Here is a 21,304-nt window from a genome sequence, read left to right as displayed (position 1 = left end):
CTTCACGTCGAGAGGAGCCAGTTGAGGTGGCTCGGGCATCTGGTCAGGATGCCTCCTGGACGCCTCCCTGGTGAGGTGTTCCAGACACGTCCCACCGGGAGGAGGCTCCGGGGAAGACCCAGGACACGATGGAGGGACTATGTCTCTCAGCTGGCCTGGGAACGCCTTGGGGTTCCTGGTGGAGCTGGAAGAAGTGGCTGGGGATTGGGAAGTCTGGGCCTCCCTTCTGAAGCTGCTGCCCCCCGCGACCCGACCCTGGATAAGCGGAAGAAAATGGATGGATGGATGGATCAGGAAGTCTACAAAAAACAGCTGATCCAAAAACCTGCAGATTTCTCTTGAAAATTAAAAAGAGGGATCATATTTTCCCTCTTTTAGCTTCATTGGTTCTCTGTTAAATCCAGAATACAATTTAAGATTTTACTTCTTACATATAAAAGCCATTTATCTGAGTAATCATCTGAGTGTCTCGGAAAATTTTAGAAATATGAAGGACAATGCACTTGAGTGCTGCAAATTATTTTATCAGTTTACTGGTGGACATTGTAGTGGTCTTTGAAATCTACATATTTTAAACTTTCAACATCATTGATCAAAATCAGAATCACTTATATTGCCATTGCCAATAAACAAGTTCACAGGCTAGGAAACAGTTTTAATGTATTGATGCAAAAATAAAGAAATAAAACATGACTATGAAAAAGAAAAATATGTATGAATGTGCAAAGTAGCAGATTGATAAAGTGTCTGTGTTAATTAACTATTATTTATCAATCTAATGGCTGAGAGAAAGAAACTGTTCTTGTGGTGGGAAGTTCTGGTCTGGCTGGACCGTAGTCTTCTACCTGAGGGCAGGAGGTTACACAGGCTGTGTTCAAGGTGAGAAGGACCGATCCTTCTCACCTTGAACACAGCCTGTGTAACCTCCTCCGCAGTCCAACCTGTATGACCTAAAGTCCTGGAGGAATACAGGTTCTGTAAAGGTCAGAGGTTGTAGCTGATCACCTTCTCAGAAGTGTGCGTGACGCGCAGTAATCCATGTTTGTCCCTCGCTGTGTCATGGATTGCGGTTTGTAGTGATGAGGATAAAGGATAAGAAATGGTTGGTTTAATGATCAGATAATACAGAGAACAACAGGGAAGAACAACAGAGGATCCAACAAGGAACAGGAGGTACAGGTGAACTTAAATACACACGGGGGAAAATAAGGGAACAAGGGACAGCTGGGAACAATAAGGGGCTAGACACGGCAGCACAGGGACTAATTTAACTAACGCACACAAAAACCCACATCCTTGCAGGTTGTGGACCCAGTGTACCATGTGGTGATGGAGTAGGTGAGGATGGATTTAATGATGATTGTATAACACTGCACTTAATGCTAAAGTTCTTTTTTTTTGTTGAAATTAAAGTTTATATGGCAATTTACATTTAAGTTTAATGTAACCTTCATTAGATGTCAGTGTGAACAGTTTATTACTCTGACAGAAGTGCATTCACAGAAGAGATGACATCACATGCAGCATGCTGTGGCATAAGAAAGTCCCCCTTCACCTTATTTAGTCCCACTGGATTATCAGTTTCTGAAATTGTATTCCTTGTCTTAAATAAAAAAAATAGGCCAGCAATGGAAAACATTGGCTAGAGTGATTTTGACACATCTGATGCGCTTCCACATAGATTTTGATTGTAAACCAGTTAAGTGTGCACACCCATCGAACTTGAAATGTCGGAGGCGTTTTTGACGCGCGTAACGCGTTTAGTGTGAGCGCACCATTACAGTAAAGTCTTCCTCTGGCTGCCTTGGGTTCACATTTTGTCACCATCTCCAGAAGAACAGCAGGCTGCTTAGCTGTGACATGTTCTTTCGCTGTTAACCTGTCAAAATGAGCTTTACAACACATATAGTTTGGACTATGGAGTAGAGCATAGGTGAATTATCAGGAAAAAGTACTTTAACAAGTAAACTACAGCTATGAATCCTGAAGGCATCGTTCATATGGCAGATTCAAACTCTGTCGCTTGTCTGCAGAAAACATCTTATCCAGAGTAAGTCACCTTGACAACAGAGCCAGCTGTTACGTTACAAACTTGTCTGACTCTCATGTTGTGCCTACTTGGTTCATCATACCCCCAAAGGAACTGTTATGAAGCTCCTTCCTTCTAATTGAAATGGATCGAACGATTACATAATACCCCCGTTTAATCTTTCCCTCCCCTACTTCTTTTTCCTGTCACTATCTCTAAATGATAGCAGCAGATTGAACGTGTGGTATAAATCTGCTACAGGGCCCCGTTTGTGGTAGTAATCCATTTGCTTTTTCTTCAGCACAGCTTCTGTGCCATTTGTGCTTTTCAGTTTTAACCTCCTCACATTACTCATTTAGTAAATACACTTCAACTAAAACATTGGAGTTATTTTTAGGGAGCTTGAGAAACAGATTGACACAAGAGATTCATAATGGATGTTTTACATAACACCTGCCCCAGAGAGCTTTGAAGGCTGAATGACAAGAGTTTTGAAGGGCAGAGACTGGCAGATCATTCTAATGAAATGGCCTGTCTGTTCAACATTATGCTGCAAGGAGTACTTGGTATAGAACCTGTGGTTAAAGTGTTTCTCCTTCCTTCCTCTGTTTCCTATTGCTCTGTTACACCAGAGTGGAAGCTTTTCTGTTACAGTGAAGAGACAGCAGGATTTATGAGATCTCTAAGAGATGAATGTGTACATATTCAAATCAGCTAAAGAATCCTGATTCAGAGTGAGATTGAAGACAATGCTTTGGTCCAGTGACATGACTGGTACACAACTTTATATGAAACCTAAAATAGATGCTTACGTTTCGATTTTGACGTGTAGATGTTTTGAAAGTTTTTAATTGTGCTTTCATAAATTGCATGTTGCTCCACTGTAATTTGAAGCAATCTGCTGGGTTTCTTTAGATAAAAAACTAATTGGAATAATTAATTTGAGCATACTGTACTGTTTGATAATCAATGGGAATATGTGCATAATTAACATGAAATTATTTTTTGTAAAGTGCCTGGAGACATTTGTTTGTGAATTGGTCCTTTTTTATTATGTCAATATAGTTTTCTATTAAAATGTCATTAATTGCAACTAATTAATTAAAGACCCTGCAATTAACTCAGTTAAATATGTTAAAGGAGCCCCACCACTAATGATTTTAGGTGGAGTTTTGGGCTCTCTTGTTGTAGTTAAAATTGAAAATAGTTTAGCTTACTTTGAATTTATATGTGAAATCAATGTGCCTATCTTTCTCCATGAATATGTCTGTCACTCTGTTGTTAGAATCATCCTTGTTTTCATTCATTTTTAAAAGGGTCTGCTTCATTGGATCATCTTCAGGATGATCCTGGAGATCATCCATTGGCAGTTGAAACATAATCGCCCGTGCAGTAATTATCCAATAGGAGGCTCGTACCTATTTCCTTAGTTAAATCCAGGCGGCGACTGTCTTTTTGGCCAGGGAATGTAATGTCCCCATAAGAGGCTAAATTTAGATGTAATATTGCACCTGTTGTGGCTTTATTGTCGGTTCTAATCCATGTGGAAAGGTATTACAAAGTTGATGGCTTTGCAGTGATTGGATCAAACAATGTATCAATAAAATTGAGGGTTGTTTATCAGGCCCCAAGTATGTTGTCTCTGTACTGGTTTGTATGGCACATTAAACCTTCCACCCACTTCCATTCCATTCCAATATTGTGTTATCCCAGTGGCAAAGCCTCTGTACCTCTGGTCTAATCTGTGGCCATGGTTGACCGCACAGCTGATAGTCTTCATAATAGATGTTAATCTCTGCTGTTTACTCGGCCCCGCACCTCCCTGCGTTCTTTTACAGCACCTGTCTTGTGCTACATGGTCCGTCTTACAATTTACCTTTTGGTCTTCATAAGGCATTATTCAAAAACCTAAAACAGTTTGAATGTTCCAGAAGTTAATTTACATTAATGAACAACTTGAACTTGTTCTGCAATAAAAGAGTAAAATTTTCACCCTAGCTACCCATGCATGCAAACCACCTCACTGAGTGGTACGTGGATGCTGGTCATGTACCACAGTGTGATGCTGAACTGGGATTGGGAAAATCCCGGATTAGAGCATTTATAATCTGGCTGCTGTGGCACTGTGGGACCCTGCAGCTCAACAAAAATAAAATACCAATCCCATCACCATTAGAAACGTGTGGGGGAAAGGGGTTCTGCCGTGGACATATGTTGAGACAAACTAGTTAACAGCACTATACGTAGCAGCATCAGAAGGAGGAGTAGAGGTGTCACTTTAGCTCTATTCTGGGATATTTCAATATTTTCTCATGTTTCCCATGTGATGTCTGCCGCCTACCCTACATTAATGCAATCTGTGCTTATTTGTGAAATGGCTTAGTAATTTTGCTCATTATTATTATGCCATCTGGGTATCTGGAAGATCTGAAAAAACAAGGTTCAGTGAGAATTTGCATAAAACTGGCCACAGTTAGATGTTGGGATCTAACAGTGGCAGAACAGTTGATGATGATGATGATGATGATGATGATGATGATATGGTGCATAATAAAAGTGGAAAAGATAACCCAAAAGTGCTTAGTTGAAGAGAAAACTGTTAGGAAATATGTCTGCCTTGCAGTCTTTCAGTCAAAATGTTATTTGGGGTCTTCTTTACTTAGTTCTGCATTTTGGGGGCATTTGTCCAATTTTGGTTTTGCATTAAATACATACAGCTGTCTAAATTCCAACTGAAGGTACATAGTCTTTCTGTTTGGTAAATTTAACAATGACTGTATTGAAAGGTTGAAGTCCATGACAGTTGTGACACCAGAGGAGCCTCTGACAGTCATAATAGTCTGTTGGGCTTTATGGATGAACAATAATCAGCTGGCTAGAAACTGAAAAATTCTATCTTTTTCCAAACAGTGAAGTCATCAGTATGCTCAGTATGGAAGTTCTTTCAAGAAAACTTGAAGATAGCAATTTTCAGTAAAGGTGAGTTCTGTAAAAATGAAGTCAGAGGTAGAACAGCTGTAAGACTAAAAAAAAAGAACTCCCCACATATCAGCAAATTGGTGGGTATCTGATGTGTTTTCCACATATCTAACCAATCCTCATCTGTAATTGTAACGTCAAGCTCTGATTTCCATTTTTCTTTTATAAACTTAGTTGATCATTTACCCATTATCAATTTTGATATAAAGTAAGTATAATTAAATTTTTTATTCCATTGAATGAATTCATCACAGTTTGAATCACACTACTCATTTCCACAGAGGGATCCCATCAGATTTCTGTCATGGTAGTGTCTCAGTTGTAGGTGTTTGTCAAATTTGTGTTCATCTAAATTATACTTGAGCTGGAGAGTTTTCTGAAAACTCACCAGCTCCTTGTTCTTCTGTAGAGTATACCATGCTGTGACCCCCTTGTTTACTCATTGTTTGAATTATATTGCTGGCTTAAAATTGCTATTATATGCTACCCATCTGAGCACTTTTATGTCCTTCTTTATCCTGTTGTTTTAGTATTTTGAACCATAGTTCCAGTGTAAATGCTCTAATTTTATCCATGTACTTTTTAATCTTCTCATGTCTCTCATAGTCTCAAATAACACACTGAATTTGGTATTCTCCATACTTTCTTCATATCCTTCCACGTTGCTGTGTGATCTGCTTTGTCCCAACATATAAGTTGTCTGAGCTGAGTTGCATTGAAGTACTCCTTTAATTTTGGGAGATCCATACCCTCTTTGTCTTTTGATAGCTGGAGAGTTTCATATCTAACTCTAGGCTTTTTGACATCCAAATGAATATCTTGTGTTATCTTGTCCCAGGTCACAAAATTTGTGTCCCAGGTCACAAATTTTGTTTGAGGGACCTCTATTGGTAATGACTGGAACAAATACAGAAGTCTTGGCTGCACATTCATTTTGATAGTTTCAATTCTTAAGGTCAGATCTAGAATTAGAGTAGATGTTTTTTTGTTTTGTTTTTTGTATCTCGTGGCTTATTTTATCATAATTTGCTTTGTAAAATGTAGATAACCCTTCAGTGATATTAACTCCCAGGTTATCATATTCCATTTGATTGGAAACAATTCCTGAATTTCTTTTGATGGAGTATTATTGAGTGTTAAAAGGTGTGTTTTGGTTTAATTAATTTTGTATTTTCTCTATGAAGAGAGCAAACAGTGTAGGTGATAGACAGTGCCCCTGTCTGGTTGATCTCTGTCAACTGAATTTGTCAGGCTTCCATTTATGTTGATTCTCGCAATGGGATGGTGGTATAATGTCTTTCTACTGTTGCGTCCACCAGGCTCTTTTAATGGGGTAACATTAAAGGAGACCACACAAGGATTTTCTGATTTCAAGAAAAATGATTTTATTAAATTACACTAAAGACATAAAATCTGAAAAGGGAATACCTGAAATGAGAAATCAAATTAAATTAATGCAAAACCCATAAATAACCAAAAATAAGCAAAGCCAAAACAACGCTAACAAAAACCAACCAGAAGATACGATACAAACCAAACCAAACAAGGTTCTGAGGAGGGAGAGGGAAAAGCCTTCCTCTATGCTGCATGCATTGCAGCAGCTTTAAAGCAGCAAAGCAGCAAATCAGCAATCGGCGCAAAACACAAGACTTGCAAAAGGCCTGTCTCCAGAACCCTGCAAGAAAAAAGGTCAGAGACCCACTGCAACCATAAGAACTCCCCCTTTTAAACAGAGGGGGACCTCTGCAGCCATTAAGCTTGTTAGTCTGGTACATCAATGGCACGAGACAATGCATCAGGCAGCACGTTTTCAGTGCCTCGAATGTGCCGAATCTCAAGGTTGTAAGGTTGAAGGAATAAGACCCATCACATCAACCGCTGATATGGACTCTGTAAGGAGTGCGGAAAGGTCAAGGGGTTATGATCTGAATACACCACAACAGGAAAAGCAACCCTGCCCACAGCAAAATGTTGCAGTGCCCAAATAAGAGCCAAGGCCTCTTTCTCAATGGTCGAATATGTTGATTGAATTTCTTTGAAAAGAAACACAGTGGATGGTCAACCCCTTCTTCATCAGTCTGCAACAAAATGGCTCCTGCACTCACTTGACTTGTGTCAACCTGTACTTGGAATGGCTGATCTAATCTTGGAGCAGACAAAATAGGCACAGTGCTTAAGAGGAGCTTGACATTTTCAAACGCCTTCTGACAGGCCAAGAACCACTTAAATTGGACTTTACCCTTTGATAGGTCAGTTAATGGAGCCACTTCAGTAGAAAAATTCTCACAAAAGTTTCTATAGTAACCCACCATCCCCAGAAACCTCATCAATTTCTTTTTTGAGGTAGAAGGTAGAAAGCTATTAATGGCTTGGACTTTAGCTCTTACTGGTTTCACTTGTCCTTGCCCAACAACTTTTCCCAAATAAGTCACCATAGCTCTTGCAAACTCACATTTAGCTAAGTTCACAGTTAGACAAGCATCCTGAAGACGCTGAAACAACTTCCGGATACGTAGCATGTGTTCAGTCCAGGTGTCACTGACCACTACAGACCACTACATCATCTAAGTATACAGCACAACCTTCCAGCCCGGCAACCACTTGGTTCATCAACCGCTGGAAAGAGGCAGGTGCATTCCGAAGGCCAAAACTCATTACAGTGTAAGAGTATAATCCAGATGGTACAATAAAGGAAGACAGGTGTCTTCCTTTAGGTGGAAGACAGGTGGGCTCGAGCAGACAAGGGTACTTGATAGTAACCTTTGAGCAAATTGAATTTACTCACATACTCAGCAGTTCCAACCCAATCAACACAATCTTCCATCTGAGGAAGTGGGTAGGAGTCAGGCTTTGTAATGCTGTTCAGTTTCCTATAATCAGTACAGAATCTATAAGTACCCTCAGGTTTTTTAACCAACAAACATTTACCCCATTATGGGCGCGAGGTGAAGGAGCCTAAGGAGCGCAAGGGCATGATCTGCGCTCTGTTGATGACAGTGGGTGAAAAAAGGCTCAACTCCGGTGGTCTCTACTGACCCTCCCTGCCTCATTTCCTTAGTGTAATGCCCAGCTCACACTACACGATTTTGGAATTGTCGGCCGATTGTCCGACCATTTTCAAAACATGAGACCACACACTAGTCGACAAAAAATCGTAGGTATAACGGCCGTGCCTTGTGGTGTTCAGCCACAGGACAAGAGCAACACACCACACATGAACCTATTTCTCTCTCCGACATTCAGATTTCAGACAGAAAATCCTGTAAAAGCCAACTGTATCACATGTAAATTTATAATAAACAAACGTGGCTGATGATGTAGAAGCAATAGCGATAGTTCACAAGCTTATGTTAAGCAATTAAAGATATAACAAAAAGGAAAGGAGTTGGATAAGAGTGGAGGACGGGGCTTTATTTACTGCACTATGATATGAGGTTATTCTGTTTTTTTCATCTTTACCAGTCGTGTGTTTAAACTTCATCAGTTAATTAGTATTGATTTAATGTTTATTGTGAACAATAGGCACAAAATAATTGCTATAAGTCCAGTTAACTCATTTTAAAACCAGGCATTAATCAATGTTTTACTACAATCTACCAGCAATGCATGTGGCTAGTGCCAGCATAAAGTCCTGAATGAAAATCATTATAACCTATTTATGTCACGTTAACGATGAACAGCTGAAAAGTTACCAGGTATATCAACTGTGGCACCAGTTTCGCTCCAACTCCTCCCCTGGTCATTTCTATATTCTTTGCACGAAATGTTGAATAAACATTAATGTTGTCCACTGGACTTGGGGTTGCGCTGTGTCAGCTGTGTGGGATTCCTCTCCATCCCTTCCCCTCAGAAAGCACGGAGGGGAATCCGCACTTTCTGATTGGCTACCGGTCACATTCAACAGGCTGCGATCTCGTTCCCAGTAGGGGAAAACCCCACACACTGCAGTGATAAACTGGCCAGGACAATCCAACATGTTGAACATGCCTGATTTAGATCAGAGCGGCCACGAGACTCTACCGACTGGACCTGATCAGTCACACACTACAGGATGATCGGTTACGATTATCACAAGCGACAATCTTTGAACGTTGGATGTTCTAAGATTATTGTAAGGGGAAAATCAGGGCAAAAAATGTGTAGTGTGAACTGGGCTAAACGGAGGAGTGAACTATTGCATCAGGTAGTCGGATATGCCCATCTTCTCTATCTGAATCTAATGATTATTGAAGGGCAATATAGGATTCAAGGATTTTTTATTGTCATACCAGCTTGGTGATGTGGTACAACATTTGTACTCAGGTCCCAGATTAAGAAATTTTCAACACAAAAAAATAGATAAATAAAAAAATAAATGAATAATAAAGTAATTTAAGTTATGTGTCTGGGTAGCAAATCTATGTGCAGAAGCTGCATTTGGTGCAGCTTGAGTTCAGCAGTCTGATGGCTGAAGGGGAGAAACAGTTCCTCAGCCTGGTGGTTTTGTTCTGGATGCTCCTCAGCCTCCTGCCTGAGGGGGGCAGCTGGAACAGTCTGTGTGCAGGATGGGTGGAGTCCTTCATGATGCAGACCACATTCCTCCTGCATCTTGATGTGTGGAAGTCTATCGTAAAGGAAAGGCTGCTCCCCACAGCCCTCTGTACAGCCTTAACCACCCTCTGCAGAGCCGTCCTCTTAGCAGCAGTGCAGCTGCAGGTGCAGAGAACGCTCTCCACCACACAGCGATAGAAGCTCCTCAGGACTGAGTTCCCAAGTGTTTAACAACTAGTCTTTGGTGAATGTTCAGTTTTGTTCATTATTCTTACCTCTTTTCTTGCAGTTTTGTAGCTTTTCTCTCACTCTGTGTGTCGTGTCTGGTTTCGGTTCTTCCCTCTTTGATCGCTGCCTCTCCTCTGCTGCCATGGTGTCTTCTCCTGGCTCAGCAGTGTATCCCCTTTCCTTCGTGTCCTGTGCTGCTGTTCTGGCACTTTTGTATGTCTTTGTTTCGTTATCCCAGTGTATCCGGATTTTAGCAAGAGGTGTCTGGAAACATATTCCTTTCTCCTTCAATCCTATTTTTTTAATACTCACATATGCTTTTTGTTTCAGAACAATTTCTGTTGGTTAATCATGATCAAAGTAGATTTGTTTGCTCTTTACCTGAATCTTTTTCTGCCAGGCTTTCTTCAAGATTGTTTCTTTCGTCTCTAATTGTAGGAAGTTGACCACGATTGATCTGGTTGCCTCTCTTAGGCTTGGTTTCTGGGTGAGGTCTCGGTGGCTCGTTAAATCTGGAGATTGGCCCCGTCTGAAAGCTCGAGTTCCTTTTTTTAAAAGTTTCTCTAGATATCTAGCTGTGGAGCTCTACATCCGTTGGTAGACTGAAGACTTGGATATTGTTCCTCCTTTTTCCAAAAGGTTAGAGTCCTTGTCAAACGGCGTTTTGACTAAAGTCCAAAGGGTTGAAGTCCCAGTTGACGGCGTCTCAACTAAAGTTATACAGCTTTTTATTTCTCTTTCTCACTGTTAACGTTTTAATTGTTTTTTTTCTTTTTTTAAATCTCTCTCTTTCTCACATGCTGTTTTTACTTTAATTATGTAAAGCACTTTGAAATGCCTTGCTGCTGAAATGTGCTATACAAATAAAATTTGATTGATTGATTTGATTGATTGATCTCCCTTCGAGGTCGATTAGTTTTTCACGCATTCACTGTGTTTGCTCCAACATCTTTGTTAGTATCTCATTATTGTCCATCTTTCACACCTCCACCTCAACTATGCATGTCTGGGCCTTGCTGATGTTCATTTCCTGTGCCTGTAGCTATTGGTTGTTCTGGAAACAAGAAATAGACTTAAGTAGTTAAGTCTATTTCTTATCTCAGACAAGAAATAGACTTAAGTAGTTAAGTTTATTTCTTGTCTGAGATTTGTTATTTCTTTCTTCATTTCTTTCTTCAGCTCATCCTTAAGTACGGTTATCTCCAGGCATAGCTCTTTTTTAAGGGCTCTAATATGTCCTCTAATAGTAGCAAGCTCATTTTTGCAGTCTCCTTGCTATTGTGTTCTTCCATTTTCTTGTCTCTTGTTTTTTATATATTTTTTTTCTTCTCTTGTTTATCCCACTCATGCTTTAGTTTTGTCTATTGAGTTATTATTTCATTGTGGGTATTTTTTACCCGATCTATAAAAGTCAACAACACAGAAAAAGAGTCACTAGAATTATCACAATTCTGTACAAATATTGCTGGAGGAGCCTTAAAAATCAGTAAACAATAGCAACGAAGTGAATTAGTTGACAACAGTGCTTCTTTCGTCCTTATCACACCCCCTCCGCTTAGCCCCATGTTTAGCTTTGCCCACTGTTGTGACAAAAAAGAAAGTTTGGCTTATTCACTGGGGAAAACAAAACCTGATCACAGAAGTTTTCTAAGAAGTTATTATCTTTTTGAACTCTTGAACTGTTGTACCAGGTCACACAGCTGCTGTGCCAGAGATGTGAAAAGACATCTTAGTTAAACTGACGGAAAGTCCCATGCTTACGTAACTGGTGGATATTAAAAAGCGATGTGTGTATTTGTTTCTTTTCTCCTGGATTTGACGAAAGTTTCAATGGTCATTTTATTTTATTTGATCCTTGAATAAAATAATGATAGAATATATTCTGTGTTATTCTTGATAATTTTTTTAATTAGAACAGTGTCATATATCAAAATAAGATTATTTAATAAATCTCCTTACACCCACTTTGCTGGAATCTTTCAAAATTTGCCCTAGGGTGAGGTTTAGCTATCAGAGGGGAATTTGTTAAACTGTTAGCTGCTTCTGCATACTCCTTAATAATTCCCTGTCTACCTTCCGGAAGGCAATTTTTTTTCTTAGCAACTCCTTCAGGTTACCAGTGGTAAGGCAGGACCACCAGGCTTTACTTCCATCCCCACCAGGCTAAGCATTGTTTATTTATTTATTATAAGATTTTTTTCTTATACACTGCTTGTAACAGTGATAGCAAAGATGGGTTAAAGAATCTTTTTGGTGAAAGGGTTGGAAGCACAATGGCAACAATAAAGTCAGTATGTGAACACACAAGGAGACTGAGGTCAGGTGTTTTTTTATTCACTGGAACTCTGTAACCACAGACTTTTACTGGTTTTCACACTAACAACTTCAGTGAATAAACTAACAAGTAAGAGCCAAAAATTTTCAGATACATGAAACAACTGAAGTGCAAAATTCTAATAATTATTTTCATTGTATTTTTTTATGGTTGTCTTTTTTAAGATTTTATAGTTGGTGCTTGGGTATCGGAATGTCTTCCAATAACACATAATAACGTAGTTATTATTTCCTGTCAACTTTCAAAGTTTTATTAACTGGAAAACATGGTAGATTTATTAAATAAGATTGTTTAACCTGTTGGTCTCAGGTTGTCATTCACAATGACAGGGGTGTCAAACTCCAGTCCTCAAGGGCCGCTGTCCTGCAGTGTTTAGATGTGCCACAGGTAAAAAACAGTGGAATGAAATGGCTTAATTACCTCCTCCCTGTGTAGATCGGTTCTCCTGAGCCTTGCTAATGACCTAATTATTCTTTTCAGGTGTGGTGCAGCAGAGGCACATCTAAAAGTTGCAGGACAGAGGCCCTTGAGGACTGGAGTTTGACACCCCTGTCACGAGAGGACCCAAATTTGGGTCCTCTCGTGACAGACAGGTTAATAAATCCATTGCATGACTGACATAGCGCCCCCATCATTGGGCTTAGAGAGTTCTCGGGTAAACCCTGATAAAAACTTTGTTAGGGAAACATTTAACAGTTCTGGTGGGGATGATCTTGTTCTCATAGAGGTTTATATCACCGGTCACTCTTTTAGTCCATTTTGCTGGCACAGAGCCTCCCAGTCTGTACCCTCAAGATAACCCTGCAGGCCTTCTTCAATTTCCTTTAAACATCTTTTCACTGTTATTTAGTCACAGTTTACCTCTGAACAACAGGTTTATAGCCTGAGCAGAAAAAAAACAAGGCTGTCATCTTATTTGCCAAGAGGAGCTCATGCCTTGGAGAAGTTTGGATTGCTGAAATTTAAATTAAACAAATAGTGTTTTGTTTTCCCTGGCAGAACAGCTGACAAACTGTTGAAAAGTTGAAAGTGTAGCTGAGAGCATGGCATGATCAAGATCACCAGAACCACCACAAACACACTGATATGTTGTGTTAGCAACAACGCAGCCGATGGCATCACATGCATAGTCAGCAACTGCTGTAAGCGGTTGCTGAAATAACACAGCTGAACCACTGCCCATATTATTGGCAAGTAATATGGACAAAACTTGCTATAGTTCCAGCCTGCATAGATGACACTTTACTTGTATTAAACAGTCTCTTATTGACAACCACAACTTGTGTTTTCTGCTGATGCTGTCAGATTAAGAGGTCAGGCCTTTCGCTGGGAATGGTGAGACATCTGGTAATTCATCCAGGCATGAAAAATCTCTGTTTCCATGGTAACAGTTTTCAAGTTTATATAATTCATGTTTTTATTTTTCATTTAGTTCTTGTTCATAGTGCTGCAGAAACCTCTAAGTGAGATTTACTGAGTTTAATACTGATTGTTGCAAACATCTGAATGTTTCTCAGCGGGAAGACTTTAAATCCCAGATTTTAAGCTTGATTGGATGTTGAACTACTGTATCATATTACTTTACACCTCTGTGGGTTGCAACTCCTTCCGTGTCTCAGTTCAGCTACTATTAGAACTAAGTATTGCCTGATGTTTTGTGTTAAGGTAAATGCAGAACAAACCAGACTGCCTCTTTTGGGACATAATTCATTGTGTTTTCTGTTAGGGTAAGGGTTGTGGGCTAATCCCAGCTTTACTTATTGAGGCAGAAATGTAACAACATCATGATGTTTTTTCATGTCAGAAAAGCACAGCATTTTACCTTAATATAAGAAGGGCATTGGGTTGTAGCTAACATCTCTCCCTCATCTCTTAGCCATCAAGCCATATGGCCAGTACAGATTAAAAGGCATTTGTTGTCTGCGCCTGCCCCGCCTGGTGGATTACCCACTGGGTTGGGCGTGTTTGTGTGTTGGATGTAAGGAAAGATGAAGGGCTGTGTTGGCAAACTAATGAGCAAAAAAAGGATAGAAACATTCTTGTTCAGACTGCGTGTTGAAGGACTGCATGACCTCTGAGTTAAATGTGAAGTGTGACCTTTAATCAGCATATATTATACTGGCTGCTTTATCTGAATGAAGATATTGGCAAAGAGGGTTCTTGCGAGATTGGCTTGGACATTAATGAAATTACATGGATTGGAAGTGAATGAAATTGAAAAGGGTTGTGCTTGTCAGAACTGGTTAATCTGGCTATATATTAAATCTGACAGAGGATTAAGGATTTTGTGAGGATCCCGCTTGATTCTCATCTCCCTTCAGTGCTCCATCTGGGATTTTTCCCATTGAGCTAGATTTCTTTGTTTGATTTTCAACAGGACCAATCAGCGAACAGAAGGAGTTGTGAAGGATTACGTTGGTTTTCTGCATTATTTTAGAATTCCAGTCTGGCTAAATAGGGTTGTAGTGTGGTAATAGCAGTGGCCCATTTACTTGGTCTGGTGAGATGACTTTGCTGCAGAGCACTGTGAACAGCTTGAAGAAGGATTTGGTGGAATTAAAGGAAAAATGCAAGGATATGGAAAGACAAATGATTAGGTGCAACATCAGAATCCTTAGTGTCCCCGAAACAACTGGCTCCAGCTCTGCAGCAGTGATTGCTAAGTTATTAGCCAAGGTGCAGGGTTTCCCACCCAAAACTTGCTAAGCCCGGTTGTCGGGGCACCGAGGTGGTCCTCCAGTGGCCCACGTGTTTTTGTATTAAAGATGCTAAGTAGACAGGAAAAGTAAAAATATTACTGGGTAATTAAATGTTACGGGAAAACATCTCCAGTGAAATGCTATCTAAACCCACAACTAGTCTTAATAACAACAAATCAAAATATACAGTTAAAATTAATATCAGTTATTTGCACTTGTGTTTAATCCAAATTCAGTCAGGGTTCCAGGGGCCCATAAATGCTAATATTTTAACACAGACCACAGATACATAAATGTAACATTTGTTTGAGATTATCAATGCTGCTAACTTTAATTTTATGGTTTCAGCACACAGGCTGCGCAGTTGGTAGAGCTGTTGCCTTGCAGCAAGAAGGTTCTGGGTTCGATTCCCAGCCTGGGGTCTTTCTGCATGGAGTTTACATGTTCTCCCTGTGCATGCGTGTATAACGGGTGCAAGGGTTACGGACCTGTTAGCAGCAGATGATGAAGCTGACAAACAGCAATTAAATGAGCACATGGGAGACACAGTCTGTGTTACTCCAATTTCTCTCAGCTTATTTATTGAATAAACCAGCTCATTTTATTATCAATACATCCCAATTTATAGTTCAGTAATTTACTGTATATATAGTCTATGTAGACATGTTCCATCATAAACATTAGCTTTTCTTAAACCAGAAATAATCACATCATATTTTGTCACAATTTCCTCAGGTAACATGCACTTTCAATTGACTGCACTTTATATGCATAATTAAACACACAGTGACATTTAATGGGCATGTATGTTAAGCTATTGTAAACTGGTATAACCATCTTTGAAGACAAACTACTTCAAGTGAATGCATTAAATCACAGCTTAACTTTCCAAAACTATGGAGGACCAAAACCGACATAATAAGAAATAAAAGAATAAATATATATTTTGATAAGAATTAAAAGCATAAATATATATTTAGTTTTTCCTTTTAACTTACACATGAGTTTCTGTCAAGAAAAATTGATATTTTGCTTTGTCTTTTTTCCCTCGATAACAACAGCTCTATCGGACTCTGCCAGGGGTGTTCCTTTGTTTTGTCTGGATGTTGCCACCTGCCCTAATGTGTCCTTTCCTCTTTTTTGTTAGAAAGGGTGGAGTACTCCCTATTTAACCCAGAAAAGGATTATTTTAGTATATTAGTACCGTATTTTCCGCACTGTAAGGCACACCTACAAACCTTCAATTTCCTCAAAAGCCGACAGTGCGCCTTATAATCCGGTGCGTCTTATATATGGACCAATATTGACAGGTTAGGGTTAGGGTTAGGGGTAGCAACTACGGTAAGCAGCTGCCGACTTCATTTTCGCCCATAGAAGAAGAAGCGCGCGGTGCATGCTGGGATAGTTGTCAGAACGCTGGTTTGTTAATAAAGTTTGACTGACCTATCTACCTACCGACCATCTAGAATCAGGTCGCCTGCAGGTCATTTAGCACCACGTTCTCCATGAACATGCTGTGCACGAACGGAGAAGGGTCACCATCGTCCAACCACGCCCTGGCCCAGTCGCGGAAGGGTCTCCTCGCCAACCAGAGTCTGACTGTTTTGTTGACATTCCGTTTAGTCCAACTCCATCTAGTGGATGGATAACATAACTCCAGCCTCTACTGTAGCGTCTATTCTATGCGCCTTATAATGCGCATAGAATAGCCTAACCCTTACATATGAAAAAAGTTTTAAAATAGGCCATTCATTGAAGGTGCGTCTTATAATCCAGTGCGCCTTATAGTGCGGAAAATACTGTAATATCAGAAATTGTGGAGTACGCACTATTTAGATCAATGTTATACAGCCCAGAAATGGAATCAGAATCAGAATTAGAATAACTACGAACTTGGAATCCAGAAATACTAAACAGGAACAGTCTCTGCTTAGTTTATATTACTTTTAACCCAGAAAAGGATTTAGATCAGTCATTCTTTAGCTTATTTGATCAGAAACTGTAGAGTACTCACTATTTAGAAATGGAATTAGATACTTAGCAACACTGAACAGGAGCACTTAGTTTACATACTTTAGAACATTAGATTAGTTTTCTTTCCTCTTTTTTCTTTCCTTTGGTTTGCTATTTTGTTTGTATTTCATTTTAACTCATGTAAAACACTTTGAATTGCCTTGTTGCTGAAAAAGTGCTACATAAATAAAATTACTTTACCTTATGAGAAATGGCAGAGCAACAGGCAGCTCAGAGACCCAATGCGCCACCTACCGGTGAAACACCATTACTGCACCCATCGTCATTAAGCCCTGTTAAATAAAATATCTTCTTATCATAACCCCATAAACGTTTAAAGAAATGCATGCTCTTTTTTCATTTTTGTGGGTACACACCAGTGGGCATTACATGTGGGTTCTCTCTGGGTACTCCAGCTTCCTCCCACAGTCCAAATTTGGCCTCTCTAAATTCTCCCTAGGTGTGTGTGTGTGTGTGTGTGTGTCTGCGTGCGTGCGTGTGCGCGTGTGTGTGTGTGCATGGTTGTTTGTCCTGCCTGTCTCTATGTTGCCCCTTCAACAGACTGGCAACCTGTTCAGAGTGAACCCCGCCTCTCATTACCTGGAGATAGGCACCGCCAACCCTCCCGATCCCACTAAGGGATAAGGGTGTACAGAAAAGGGATGGATGGTTTCAGCATGCATAAATTAAAAGATTTAAAATTGTTCAATATTTAAGTGTAAAATTTTAAGGAGCTGACAAGTTTATTTTGTACAAGTTCAAAGAACCATCTTAGGTAACACTTTATTTGAAGGGGGTTGAATAAGACTGTCATGACACTGTCATAAACATGACATAACACCTGTCATCAACATCAATAAGCCTTCATGAATATTTATGACTGTTGTCATAAAGCGTCATTCGGTAAATTATGACACTTTTAATACAAAGTTGACATTATTCAAAATGTCTTTGCTATGACAGCTTGTCATTAACCAAGAAATCATCAATGAACATAATACTTTGAACATACCTTTAAAAAGTTTAAATCTACATTTGTTTACAATGATTGCATTTTTTTCACACATTTCAATGTTGGCACAATGTTCATTGTATTATTTGATAATCATAATGCATCTCCAATACATTATTGAACCTTCAGACAGAATGTCAAAAAGCATTAATTGCCCAACATAGTACCAGAAAACCATAATGGTTCTTCATTGAGCATCTTACTCTTCAAATTATCTTTGCATTTGAGTCCTCATTAGACTGCATCATGCCAAATTATAACAGTGGCAACAAGATTTTTTATATCAGGGAACAGTGTATTAGCATCTCAAAAAACGTATTGCTATGGCGGCGCACAGAGGTGTGTTGGCTTCTCCAGCTCCTGGAATTAAGCCTTATTTTAATTCATAAATGGCTGATTTAGACACTGATTCAATGCCATATTCAAGGCTAAAATAGAGCTCGATTGGACTGATAGCTTTTGGAGACAGTTTGGCTGTTAATATGTCACCGAGGCTGAAATCCACACTTGGCAGACCGCAGCTCCTAAGGACTGGTGCAGCAGAGTGTGAGGAACAACGGTCAAAAAAAACATTGTCCCCGAAAACTAAAGAGGGGGAAGTGGGTGGGCACGTTGGCCCAACTGAAGGCTAGTAAGCCACAGATTCCAGCTCTCTTTCTGGCCAATGTCCACTCATTGGATAACAAAGTGGATTTGTTATATATGAGGCTGCATGTTTCTACAGAGATAAAGAGCTGTGCTGTTCTTTGTCTAATAGAAACCTGGCTTCCACTATCAACCAGCCTTCCAGATCAACGGTCTTCAATTATTCTGAACGACCCGAGATCGTTGGTCGCAGGCCGTTCAGATTAGACCAATGAAGAAGACAGGTCTCCTGTAGCTGTCAGTATTACAGCGAATTTGAAGAAGCCTTTGACTGAAGACGTCTCAATGTCTTTCCACCCGGCTCTTAAACCATATGGCCAGGCAGAGTTTTAAAAAGGAGCAGGAAAAGCAAATGAGGAGGATTAGCAGTGCTTGTCATCAACTGTTGGTGTCATCTGGGACATGTTCCTGTGGAATATCTGTTCTGCTAGCCAGAAATTGAGTTGTTTGCAAGACATAAGTCACGAGACTGTCCTGCAGTCTTCAGTCAGAGGCCTCTTCAAATTTATTGGAAGACTGACTGCTACCAGAGATTTCCTCTTGCTCCTCAGCATCACCATTTAAAACGACTATTTGAAAATACTTGGTTGAAAGGAGCATAAATATTGCATAAATATTCAATTTTACTTTGGGAAATGCTTCTTTAAATTGAATTGAGGAATCCCAGACGGAATTCAGAGTTGATTTTTAATTTGCTTTTTTTTTACTTGATATACCAGCAAGCACGCACACAACTTCATGTTGCATAGTTTGTTAGTCATGTTTCATTGAGTACGAACACACCAACTGTTTTTCAGTCGTAGTATAGGCTGTATAGGTGACAGCTAAAAAATCAGTGCTATCTGGAAATAAAGAGACCAGAATGCCGAATTTCATTCCCTATATATTATACAGTATTGAAGCATTTGGGTCTCATATACTGTTGCAGATTTAGGCTGTCTGTGGTGCCACGTCCCCCTGGGTTGGCTGGCTGCTATGTGGACTACCCTCTCTCCCTTCTCTCTACATACACAGTTTGGCCTGTGGGTGTAAAAATAGCCAGTCACATAGTTGGTGGGGAATGGGGGAGGGGAAGGTAGAGGTTGTTAGTCAATGGTCAGAGTAGGAATCAGCACCGAGGAAAAGCTTGCACTGCTGGCTGTACAGTGTCATTTGATTTGATTCCAGTTACGTGGCACATCAGGGAAAGGCAAGTTGAGTTCTGCTAAGACTGAGGGGTTTACCCCCTGGATGGCAACTTGTAGGGCTTTAAGGGAGAGCCAGGGTAAATGAGTGGATAATCCGAATGATTAAATGCACTCTCATAGATTCTTCTACTTTTGGTTGGGAACGATCTGAATGTCGTACACCATGGGCAACACAGCCATGTGTAAGGTGTGTGGTACAGACAAGGGCCTAAGAACTGCTGGGAACCAGTTCAACCTGGACAAGAACACTTTGCCAGAATACTACTGCCCTGAACATTTTCCTGTGCAGCCTTCACTAATGCTGGTAAGAGCTTGCATTAACAGGTGCAGCACAGAGAAATGCATGTTTGAGGTATTTTAAGACATTTGTGCAGACAACATTTCAACTGTTTTTTTCTGCTTTGAATGCTTAGAAGTTACCGTCAGCTCTTCTTTTAAAATGTTAATGCTATTTTTACTTTGCCTGCTTGCAATCTTTCATTTCTCATAAAAGTCCTGTGGTCTTCAGCCCTTTGATGAAAACACTAATAATAACATCTAGAATATCTACAGTACACTCATCTATTGTCTTGTGCTCATCAAACCTCACAGACAGAGCAGCAGTTATTAAAGCCATTGCCAGAAGTGTTTGTTCCAGCCTTGGTGTGTAAAAGTGTGTATGGGTTGGGGTGGGTAGTTTTATCTACAGCAGCATGCGGACTCCAAATGCTGCTGTTTGTTGACTGTTTGTGCTATGGAGCTTAATCTCAATATTTTCAAATGCACCAAACATGATTCGCAAATAGAACAACATTTTTACTTGTATTTTTGATGCAAGCACAAATAAATTTGATTTACAAGCTGCTTCTGGCCTGTGGGCTTCACTGCATTTGTGTGACTTTTGAGACTCCCCGATCCAGAAATGTCTTTTATTTAACAAGGAATGATCAGTAGCCAATCAGATATCTTCCTTGTTTCACCTAATCATATGAACAGACCCCACGTTGGAGAAACTTACCCAATCACATTAACCCATTTCAACTGTGCTGTAGCCATGTGATGCATCTTGATGTGTGGAAGTCTATCGTAAAGGAAAGGCTGCTCCCCACAGCCCTCTGTACAGCCTTAACCACCCTCTGCAGAGCCGTCCTCTTAGCAGCAGTGCAGGTGCAGAGAACGCTCTCCACCACACAGCGGTAGAAGCTCCTCAGGACTGAGTTCCCAAGTCCAGCTCTCCGTAGCTTCCTGAGCAAGTAGAGACACTGGTGGGCCTTCCTGACCAGACAGGAGGTGTTGGTACTGCAGGTGAGGTTACTGGATATGTGCACTCCCAGGTACCTGTAGCTGGAGACCACCTCCACAGCTGCTCCTCTGATGTACAGGGGCTGAAGAGGATCCTTGTCCCTCCTGAAATACAACACCATCTCTTTGGCGGGTGGAGAAGAAATCCTGATGTCTATTGAGGGCCCCTTCCTAGATCTGGTACTACTCTCATTTTGTGGGGTACCAATCCATCTAGACATGCCCAATCTCAATATCTTCACCTCTCAGTCAAATATAACGAAATAAAGAAGCCTGAATGATTTCAAATATTTTCTCTGTGAGTCTCTTCTTCTCCCAGTCTCTTTATCCATTCTATGCGCATAGTATCATACAGTGTTTAATAAC

The 21,304-nt window shown here is 40.2% G+C and overlaps 1 protein-coding gene across 15 annotated transcripts in view; it reads left to right on the top strand.

The window, feature by feature from the left end:
• The window catches only part of LOC103129595 (ankyrin-2-like), a 200,855-nt gene that overhangs the window by 45,032 nt on the left and 134,519 nt on the right, over positions 1–21,304 (top strand). For 8 of the 15 annotated variants that reach the window (XM_016665235.1, XM_016665240.1, XM_016665237.1 and 5 more), the window contains exon 1: positions 19,614–19,961. The exons of 5 other annotated variants lie outside the window; for them this stretch is intronic. In XM_016665235.1, the coding sequence (XP_016520721.1) occupies positions 19,809–19,961 (153 nt within the window). In that variant the 5' untranslated portion in view covers positions 19,614–19,808. Of the gene's footprint in view, positions 1–19,608; positions 19,962–21,304 lie in introns of those variants that run through there. 2 more of the 15 variants (XM_016665242.1, XM_016665241.1) reach the window with 2 other exon arrangements.

Source organism: Poecilia formosa, unplaced genomic scaffold, assembly GCF_000485575.1.
Source record: "Poecilia formosa unplaced genomic scaffold, Poecilia_formosa-5.1.2 Scaffold558, whole genome shotgun sequence".
Lineage (NCBI taxonomy): Eukaryota > Metazoa > Chordata > Actinopteri > Cyprinodontiformes > Poeciliidae > Poecilia > Poecilia formosa.
Note: the sequence above shows the minus strand (reverse complement) of the source record. Positions and strands in the feature narration are given on the sequence as shown.